General features: G+C 35.8%; 1 protein-coding gene across 4 annotated transcripts; it reads left to right on the top strand.

The window, feature by feature from the left end:
- Window positions 1-978: 978 nt before the first annotated feature.
- On the top strand, window positions 979-10,320 carry LOC140795377 (serine/arginine-rich splicing factor RSZ21-like). Of its 4 annotated transcripts, none has more exons than XM_073147901.1 (8): window positions 979-1,140; window positions 1,758-1,870; window positions 4,255-4,343; window positions 7,896-8,139; window positions 9,216-9,338; window positions 9,593-9,646; window positions 9,748-9,849; window positions 9,934-10,320. In XM_073147901.1, the coding sequence occupies exons 2-8, from the start codon at window positions 1,782-1,784 to the stop codon at window positions 9,983-9,985; spliced, it is 753 nt and encodes a 250-aa protein (XP_073004002.1). In that variant the 5' UTR covers window positions 979-1,140; window positions 1,758-1,781; the 3' UTR covers window positions 9,986-10,320. The 4 variants fall into 4 exon arrangements, with proteins under 4 accessions (XP_073004002.1, XP_073004005.1, XP_073004004.1 ...); XM_073147904.1 differs by having other exon boundaries at window positions 1,015-1,140; window positions 9,222-9,338; window positions 9,751-9,849; XM_073147903.1 differs by having other exon boundaries at window positions 1,015-1,140; window positions 9,222-9,338.
- The last annotated feature ends 354 nt before the right edge of the window (window positions 10,321-10,674 follow it).

Below are 10,674 nucleotides of genomic sequence, written 5' to 3'. Positions count from 1 at the left end.
GCTGGTGTTGTGATGAATTAACCTATAAGAATAATTTTGTTATTATTATTATTATTATTATTATTTTCTTGCATATAAATGTGAACAATAAAAAAAAGAAAAGAAGAAGAGAGTTTTTGACCGATGGGCTATACCATGCAAAACTTAGACACCAATCAAATCAAAACTATATCATAACTCAATTTGGGTAATATGTATATCAAGTATCAAACGTTGGATCAATAGGTAACTGCAATAACATATATACCTTTTTGTTTTGAGCCTTACTAAGGCTGAGCTTGAATCCTGAATATATTCTCATCTCAATCATTTTAGTTTGAATAAAGATTAACTTCAGCAAAAGGATGAAAAAAAAAAAAAAAGATTTGGATCATTGCTGCTATGACTCAATTTCCTATGCTATATTTATCTCTCTAAAAATTTAAATAATTCTCATTATTGTATTGCTCTTTAGTAGATACAATTTAGTGAGACACTATTTAATTTTCACCTATACCCTTCAAAATATTCTTTCCATTATTTTCTTCATAGATACTAAATTAAAGTTAATTAACTAATAGTTTAATACTTAAACTAGTGCTATTTAAGCCGATGTTTCATGAACCCAATCCTCTTTCTCTAATTTTGTTTAGGATGTTCGTCTATGCCCACCTCTTTATTTGCCTATAATTTGAGTTGTTATTTTTGTGGGGTCTTTTGGACCCCCTTCTGACTAATATATTTTAAATTTTAATAAATTTTATAAATTAAAATTTAAAATATCATTATTGTTTTAAAGTAATTAGAAGTGCATGTATTAAAAAATAATAGGTTTTAGAAGGTATTTATTCACTCAAATATGATATTTAGGAAGGTATACAAGCAAAACCCAAAACTCCGTAATTAGAACGTGGTACCGAGAAACGGGTGAAACAAATGAGCAGCTAATCGGGTCGGATCCGGTTTATCTCAGACGAGATCCGACTCGGGCCCGAAACCCACGGTACATAATTGAAGTTCGATGCGATTTCCTCCTCTCCCTCCCAAACCCTAAATCTCTCTTCCCCCCTCTCCCCTCTGACGCGCGCGCTCTCTCTCTCTCTCTCTCTCCGATCCGGCAGTGGCGACCTCCGGCGAGGGGATTCCGGCAACGAGAACTCCGTGAGTCGTTCTTTTCTTTGGTTACATTTTCCCTTTCTCTATCTCTCTCCATCTCTCCATCTCTCCCTCTCCCTGCCATTGGTGAAGCAGCTGCCCGAGACGTGGGGAGCTGCTGCCGTAGCTAAGAATCAAATATAGAGATGGAAAGAGAGAGAAGAGAAGAGAAGAGAGAGAGAGAGGAAGAGAGAGGGAGATGACCTTTGCTTAGCTTAAACTGGTTAAGATTGTGAAGTTTTACTTGGTTGTCCATGTTATTTCTGTTTCTGGTCGGTGCTAACCTAGGGTGTCCTAAGATTTTGACAACTTCTTTTAGCACTTTAAATTATTGCTTTACCATGTACTACTATGGCATGACTGTACTCACTTTTAGTAACGAAATTAAATATTTATTTGTTTCACTAAATTCGCGTTTTGGTTACAGATACTTTGCTGACCTCCCGTGCCAAAAATAAATAAAATTTGTGTTAAAAATACCAAAAAATATTATTGGCTAGATGCGTTTTAGAGAATTACCAGTTTGAGACAACCAGTAAATTATCTGCTTCATGCTTTGTACTAACTGAAATTACTGGTGCACTTCTGCTTTAATAAGATCAAATTTTCATCTTTATGTTTAGGTTGCTGTAACATATTACAAGGCAATGGCCAAAGTTTATGTTGGGAATTTGGATGCAAGAGTCTCTGAAAGGGAGCTAGAAGATGAATTTCGAGATTATGGGGTTATTAGAAGGTAATCTTGTACATTCATATACTTTAGTGTTTTCAGAATCATGTGAGAAATTGCAAGTTTCTCAATGTCATCTGCAAATATTTTTAATTTTCTTTTTTAAAATTTATTGTTTCCTACAGTGTTCTAATCTACTAGCTAAGAAAATGCCTTTTCAGAATATAGTGAAACAATTTAATGCAATTTGTTCAAAAAGGTGGGCTTTATCAATCAAATAACGAAGAAAGTTCATATTTTACAAGCATCTGTTTAATCATTACAGAGTAGACTAGGACTATTAAAGTTTGACATAGGATGTTTAATTATCTCTTGTCTGGCCTTTTTTAGAATTAAATGGTATTGTAATTAGTGCCTGTTGGTTAAACCTTAATTTTTTTGTACTCTGCCCATATTATAATTTTCACATGCATGGAGTGTTCTGAATTTTAAGCATGTAATCTCCAGAAAAGATTTCAGTCCTCTATACCTAGAATTGCATCTAGGTACCAAGATGACAAAAATGTTGATTTATTAAACATATTAGGTTGTTCTTATTTGTATTGCCTGCTAGATGGATGCACAGGCTACTTCCGTGGCCGTTTTTTTGTTGTTAAGGGGGCAGTTCTATGTTGTGAGGACTGTAAGAAATATGACTTCTGTAGCCCGTTCTCTGTCATCGACTTGCATGAGAATAGATATATAGGATGTCAGCCTGGAGCTGTTATCAGTTGGGTAGTCTAGGACTGACAAACACCCTCCATAGGATATACTGCAGTGCATTGGAAGCAAACTATATATGTGATTTCAAGTTAGTCTGTGCTTAGACGGCCATATTCCATTTCATACCAACTATGTTCGTAATTTCCGGTCTGCTTTTAAATTATGGGCCAGACTTCTAAATTCATTTTTCCACTAGATTTCCGTCCAAATCCATCTCAAGAAACTAAGTGTTGCTTTTTAGCTATCATCGTCTCTCTACATTCCTCAAAAGAGCAAAACCCATAGATCTGCTCTCTTACCAATTGTAATCTCTGACCAGATGTGTACATTTGCTGCTATTCTTTACTTTTGGTTTTCTCCTTCTATCTCCTTGCCCTTTAAAATTGTTGCAGCTATAACAATATCGCCCCATCTGCAATGGCTTCTGTTATCATTGCAAAAGTACTTGCATGACCAACCCCCCAAGTTCTCTGTGGTATGCAGTGACTTTATTGAGTAACATCTGCTTTCCCAAATTTCTATATTTGTAAAACCTTTTGCTTTTTGTCTTTTATATTTTCTGATTTTTCTTAAAAAAAATTCATACCCTAAAAAGGGAGCGAAGTGGAACATTCAAAGCAGTAGCTGAATGGTTGAATCCAGCTGCAAATATGAAACATTTTCTGAGTTTTTGTGACCGTAACTGAAACAAAAACTGCAATGTCAATCCTTTGTTCCTGTGAATCTCGTTCTCTATGTTGTTGATAAGGCCTAAAATAACAGGTTCAGTTTTTTGGAAGTTTTAAATTTCAGTTGAGAAGTCCCTAGAATTCTAAAACATTGAAAAAATAAAAATCTGGGAGAAGCTCATAAACACAAGTTTCATGATAATCAGATAACAATATGATGTTTTTAAAAAAAAAAATATAGGTGATTTTGTGTCCTTGTTTGTAAGAGAGATAAAAAAGTATAATGGAAATTATGGAATAGCTAGAACTATTGATATGTGAAAAAAGTGCGCTCATAAGCTAAGTTTCTCCGACTTGTGGCAGTACTCTAAAACTATCATTCCTTGGGTGGTTTTCACTGAAAACAAGATTTCAACCCCCGTTTTGGATCGTCTGTGGCAGAAACCAAATGTTCTAGTTGTAGAAACTGGGCTATGTATTTAATATTAATCTGTCAAATATTATATTAAATAAATTCTCCAGATTTGTAAGTATTATCATGTGTAATTATTGTTGATGTAGCATGGAATGAACCACACGGGAAGTTGTGTATTTTGCTGCACCGGAGGATGTTATTCCTATTTTCTTGAATAGTAGTTGGAAAAGGGGCTGCCCCTTCATTTAGCTCACTCCTTTTACTCTTCAAAAGACTAAGTGGAAAAAATGAATCCAGTTGTTATTCTTTCAGGATCAAATGTCACATACAAGTGAAGCTTGACATGTGTGCAACTTTGAGTATCATATATTACTTCCAGAGGAATGAGATGTAGGCTTAATTAGTTGATATAAGTTATATATTTATTCATGCCATGTAATATGGGCATACTACTATGAGAAGTTGAAAGATTCAGTTCTCATGTTGGGCACAGCTTTGATGTTAGCACTTTGTCTGCTGTCCTTAATTAATTATTATTTAGTCATTTGATACAAATTGTGTTGCAGATATTGATCTTGATTTTCCTTTATTTTAACATGATACAGTGTTTGGGTTGCTCGAAGACCGCCTGGTTATGCATTTATTGAATTTGACGACCGCAGAGATGCCTCAGATGCCATCCGTGCATTAGATGGTACATAGATTTGACTGTTTAATGTGATAATAGAATTTAACTATCTGCTTTATTCATCTCTAGATGTAAATTTCAATGTATTTATTTGGATTAGTTTGTTATGTCTGTTATATTTGTAAAGAAGTGTAGATGGATTCAAGCTTAAAACTAGGGAAATTTACGTGTTTTTGTTAGAGAAGAATTGATTAGCTAACTCCTACTTGCCACTTGTCATAAGCTTACTAAGTAAAGTAGTCTAGAATTTCTGTAATTCTTAGATTCACTGTCTTGTTGCACCAAGGTTTTTGGAAGGTTAAGGCAAAATTGGAGACTTAGGGCCTGTTTGTTGGCAACGAAATAAAGAAAAATTGGGAGCGCGATAAAATAAGGGCTTATCTCGGTATAAAGGTAGTTTTTATGCCAATTTCTTTTTGGGTGTTTGGTTGGAGAAAATATGGGATAAAAATTAGTGTTTGGTGTGATAGTTGGGATAGGAGATACAAATGATCAAATTGACTGTATTGCCCTTTTTCCTAGTTTAATGTAAATAGATATTTTTTTTTCTTTTTTTTGGAGAAAAGAAAATAGTCTAAAATTAAATATAAATTATAATTTATTTTGCAACTATATATTATCTTCTCATGATTAATTTCAGAATTCATGGCCAAAAATTAATTTAAGTTAATTCACCATAATTTATACTACATATAAACACCATGACAAATAGCATCACAAAGTAACATTCCATATCAAAATATTTTTAGTACAAATATTTTTTAATATGTTACTAAGTATAGTGTGAGCATCTGAATATAAATAGGGATAAAGATTGGTCAAGGCAAATTGGTTAATTTTCCTTTCGGATAAAAGAGGGATAACCCATTTTTTTTATCCCAACCAAAACCTGGGATAGAATTAACCCCAAAAAACCCCGCCTATCCGATTTACTTATCCCAACACTTTTAACACCCGTTTGGCACTAATTTTTGAGATAAAGGGGGGTTTATCCCAAATAAACCCCCTTGTCCCACTTTGCCAAATGAAGCCTTATAACATTTGGACTAGTTGTATATCCTAGTCAATATGAGCTAGCTTTAGGATAGAAGTGGAATCAACAATTGGTGGCTTAGAACACCATTCTGAACCTTGAAGTCTCTTCTTCCTTCCTCTTCTAATGCAAGATTCCGCATGACCAGTTTGGAGAAGGTTAAAGGGAAGGATAGAAGGAAGAATGAAGGACATCATATGGAATGAATAATAACAATTCATTAATTCAATGTGATCTCAGAGGTGTACTTCTATTATCTTGTAACAGCAAGGTGAAGCAATGCCATTGATCATATGGCTGCTGAAACTAGTAAATCTCATGATTTGTCAGAGTATAAAATAACAAAACTACTCTTCTCTACTGGCTTAAGCTTTTACATTAGTTGGTGAGGTAACAATCTCATTTTAACTTTTGTAAACCTTATCACCTCCCTCATTTGAATTTTCTTCATGGTGTGATTCCATGAACATGCCAGATCTACGTGTGAGAATAGACAAATCGAGAGGGCTAAGCCCCTTTGTTTTAACACTAAAACCTATTCTTGCTTTGTGTAACCTGATGGGCTTTTTGAATTTTGATTTGCGGCATATTGTCCTATTTGCTGAACTGCCTCTGGTAATCCTTGATTTTTTGTTTTGTTTTTTGAATGGTTCTTGATCTCTATCTGTAGTTCCAATCCTTTCTTTACTGATCTTGATCTTCTACATCCATCCTACATAAGTTAGATATCAAAGTTATATTTGTCCTACATTATAACATTTTGATGTTGGGCATGGAAGATGCTCGAGTAGAAAGACGAGTAACTGAATTGTTGTCTAGTCTTCTTTTCTTCTAATGTATAACATTGGGGATGTTTTGCTCATGAGATGCTTTTCCTAAGGAAATGCTGCCTTTGTCGGTGCTGCAAAAATCACGAGATTGAGAAGAAGTCCACTCTGGACTATATTCTTTTGCTTATAGAAATGATACTAATTTCATGCAGTGTAACACTTGGTTTACTTTGCGTTGCAAACCACAAAAGTAGATAGACAAAGAAAAATATTCTAAACTTTATGCTGCATTGGAATTTCTTTTCGAATCCTAATAAGTTATAAACTGAAATTTCAGTATAATAATGGCTTTTGACTTTTGACAATAACAATAGTGCTACACCCTTTCCCAATTAATTGAGAGTTTGAGACTATCCATGTGGTTCTCTATGACAGATTTGTGTCCTTCCATTCTGAAGTCATCTATTTATTCCTATATATGTATGATACTGTTTCTGAGGTTTCTATTGAAAGAAGCATTTCATGAACTTTCCTACAATTGGTTGGAGTGTACTGATGTGGACTCACATTAAGATTTATATGACTATCAATAAGGTTATTGAAGCAGGCACTGATTCGCTCTCCAAAAGGAAAAAGAAAAAAAGAAGCAACCTCTATGATAGTAGAAAGATCTTAGTTACTGTTTTTTTCTTGTGTTTTGGTCAGCTATCTGGAGTCGCACAACTTTTTTTTTAATGGATGTCACAGTTGCATCTCACAAATAATTGAACTCTTTAGGTTTGTTTCTTTCTAAGTTCTTTATTTTGTCCTGCTGAGGATTGCATTGGTATGGGGATGTTAAACAAAAACCATGTAATGGATTATTGAAGAGTGATTTTGCTCAAGTGGAAGTACCTTAAGAGAAGGAATAAAAAGTTGATGACACAATAGCTAATAAAATAATACAAGCTGTTGATTTGACTGAGATTTAGCTAATAAACTAATCCAAGTTATCGATTTGACTGAGGTTTAGCTAATAAAATAATACAAGTTGTTGATTTGACTGAGGGTTAGCTAATAAAATAATTCAAGTTATTGATTTGACTGAGAGCCTCGCACTAAATAGGTGTGCAAATTCGGTGCAGGCAAATCCCATTCATGTTTATTCAAGTGCATGTTCGATGCACGTCACCTCATTGGTTGTATGCATCAAATGCGCCTATTCTTATCACTAGGATCCTTTGAACCTCATTTCTCATGCGATCATGTTCCTCAGACATGTGTGATCGATGTGCAAGTGCATCCGATGGGTCCATCCACATAGAATCCTTCCCCACTTAATACAGCTGACTACAGAAGTATCTGTATTACTTACTCGAAGTTGTTGGGAGTAAATGCTTGGTTATTGTTGTTGTGGTTGTTGCCTGTCTTGTTGGAACCTCAAACAAATTTGAGGCAAATCACAGTAACATCACTAGTGTGCGTTGTTGATCGCCATGCTTGATTCTCCTTATGCCTATGAGGATGCTTCTCAATTACCATAATATAATTCTTGGAAGCCAACAGTTTGATTGTACCCAGATAAGTCAAAGGAGGCAAGAAATCAACTGTACCTTCACTTTCTAATGATGAAACATAATGTTACGTGGTTGGATACCAAGATTTAATCCAGATTATCTTAAGTGGATTGTGTTCAAGATATGTAAATTGCAAGGCCTGTTGTATCTTAGTATCTTGTAAGTAGCTAATGTAGCTATTCTCTTCTTTCAATGTAAGGGAAACATGGTTGGCGTGTTGAGCTTTCTCACAATTCTAAAAGTGTTGGTGGTAGTCGTGGTGGGCGTGGGCGTGGTGGTGGAGGCGGTGGCGGTGGCGGTGACACAAACTGCTATGAGTGTGGTGAACCTGGCCACTTTGCTCGTGAGTGTCGCTTGCGTATTGGCCCTGGGGGACTGGGGAGTGGAAGGCGTAGAAGCCGTACTCCTCCTCGATACCGTAGGAGCCCTAGCTATGGGCGCAGGTACTGTAGTTCTTGATATTATACTGTTTTGGATTATTGTCAGCTTTATATATTTTGGCTCCTCCCTCAGTCAATTCACATAAATTTTGCTGAAGTATTTTTGTGAAAAAGAATACTGAATTTTGGATGTCATAGCATTTTGTTAGATTAGATGCACCATGTTTGAACTTAAATATCAGTGATCTGTAATGTTTTCTTCTTTTCTATGGTCTATACTCTATAGTATATATATTTTTATAGAGGTGGTTTGTACTGCCATTTAAAGTGTAGCTGCACAACTAGACGAAAGGGATCCAACTTACATTTCGATGAAGAGTCTCATCTAGTAATACCATTTATTGTTTAGGTATGTAAAAGATTTGTTCTGAAGCTGCATAGTGATCTGTCTGATTGGGGTATAAAATTTAAAGTTGGAAAATTGAAGAGAAATAGAAAGTCGGTCACTAAATTTGTAGTGAATCAGCAGTAATCCTTGCAGTCATTCCAGAGTAGCTTCCTTTTCCACGGCATGCAGTGGTATGTCAAGCTCATTATAGGGTGGTCTACGTTTACTAAATTTCTTTCTTCTACTACATGACCAACCTATCTTTGTGATTGGCCCTCTTAGTAGTCAAACCCAGATGAAGTTCTCACCATCTGTCAGAGAAAAAGGAATAAATTGATACTGTTGGATTCCTAAGTTCTTCAATTTCTTCTGGAAGCAGATGATCATTCATCTGCTTCTGGCATTCTATGAATAGACGACACATTGAGGAAGATCCAAGATGTGACACTCAACAATCTATGAGCTTTACGGACAAGGGTAATTGCATGCGAGGCAAATCACCTATCTAGTGCCAGCAACAAAGATATATTTCTATTAGGATTGGTGGTGTGCTAATGAGCTTATTGGCCTCATCTACCTTTTACTATCACAGATTCGGAAAGTTGAGGACTTTGCTCATCCGAAACTCTTGCCTTGTAGCATTAATTAGGAAAGGATTTATTATAATTCCTGAATTTAGATGTCACAAAAGGACAATTATATATTCTCTTGCTTTCTTTTGATCCTACATATTTAAATATTCACATTTTAGTGGCAGGAGCTATAGTCCACAAGGAAGGTCGCCTCGTCGTCCTAGTTACTCACCTCGCCGTGGCAGAGGCTACAGTAAATCACCACCACCATATCGCCGTCAAGATTCACCACGCGGTAACGGGTATGCTCGTGGCTCAATATTAATTGCCTTGTATACGAGTCAATATTTCTTGAGATGGCCAATAGGATATAACTTAGTTAATTAAAGAGGCTCACATTATATGGGGGCAATCGGGTTTGAATCATAGCAGTATCGGTATTTAATAGGACATTATTAAATTTTCACTTCTGTCATTTCTTTTTTCTAGAGATAATAATATATGAATTTTCATGTTCACTTTTTTGAAAAAATTACTGACCTTGATTAAACTACAGACGGAGCTACAGTAGGTCACCACCCCGCCGCCATTCTGCAAGTGCTGCTAATGGGTGTTGCACCATTGCCCTCTCGCTCATAATTCTTGCAATTACTTCCACGCATCTTTTTTTCTAAATTGATGCTCAATCTACTTGTGTTATCTTTTCCTCAGCAGTCCTGCTGGGGATCTTGGGCACAGCTATTCACCTGGCCGGGCTCGGAGTTATAGTAGATCGCCACCCCGTAAAGCCGAAGGTTCTCCTCATGCAAATGGGTAAATTCCAGCGAACACAATTCTACACGAATGAAATAACAATCTTTGAGGCGGGCTAAATTACTTTGATCTGATCTCCTGCAGGCAGGAAAACCAGAAGATGCTTCATTCTTCTACTGTGGCCCTATCACCCTAATGTCAAATGTTTTTGTAGTTTACAAGGAGCTTTGCCCCATGAGTGATGACGTTTCAAATGTTTAGCTTCAAGAAATAGGCTTATTCTCTTGAAGCCTGTGCATTTCCATAAGCTTCGAGCGCATTTTCGGCATTGCCGTCATCTGGATAGGGTCAATTTCGATCTTAAGGTCTTTCTTTCTCTAGGAATGTTTTAGATCAATCGAACACTTTTAATTGATGTTTGTGGAGTTCATCTATGAGATCTTTTCTTGAGACGCTGCTTCACTAACTAGTACACGCCTGGCATGGATTTGGGATCCTCTGTCACGCGGTAATACAAGCCTTTTTTTTTTATATTTACATCTCGCTATGTATATGCTATTTCTCATCACTTATTAGTCAACTGCGAACAATTAAATTGCTTGGAAGCTTCAAGTAGAATGGGGCTTTTGCAATTTAATTTTTTAATATTGTAAATAAAAATAATTAAATTACAAAATCCCCGAAATAGAACCAGTGAATAATTGAAAGCAAGTTGCTCCTAAATGATCACAAGAGACTGAAAGCTTGCTTCTTAAGAAATTCTTCTGATACCATATCAATTCACCTACTTCTCTCAAACTTATATTTCTCAAAAGAAAAAAAGGACTCATGCTAACAGATAATATGGTTCTGTTACTTTGTACTGTGCACAGCAAATATAGGAGG

The sequence above is a fragment of the Typha latifolia genome, chromosome 9, assembly GCF_019914945.1.
Source record: "Typha latifolia isolate L0001 chromosome 9, TyphaL0001v2, whole genome shotgun sequence".
Classification (NCBI taxonomy): domain Eukaryota; kingdom Viridiplantae; phylum Streptophyta; class Magnoliopsida; order Poales; family Typhaceae; genus Typha; species Typha latifolia.
The sequence above is the reverse complement of the archived record's forward strand: the minus strand, read 5'-3'. Positions and strand labels throughout refer to the sequence as shown.

Bases quoted from the DNA above. Each gene is read 5' to 3' on its own strand.
- LOC140795377 (XM_073147901.1), top strand. From the start codon at position 1,782: ATGGCCAAAGTTTATGTTGGGAATTTGGATGCAAGAGTCTCTGAAAGG. The intron at 9,339-9,592 runs GTATGCTCGTGG...ATTAAACTACAG, and splicing joins GATTCACCACGCGGTAACGG to ACGGAGCTACAGTAGGTCAC. The intron at 9,647-9,747 runs GTGTTGCACCAT...TCTTTTCCTCAG, and splicing joins TCTGCAAGTGCTGCTAATGG to CAGTCCTGCTGGGGATCTTG.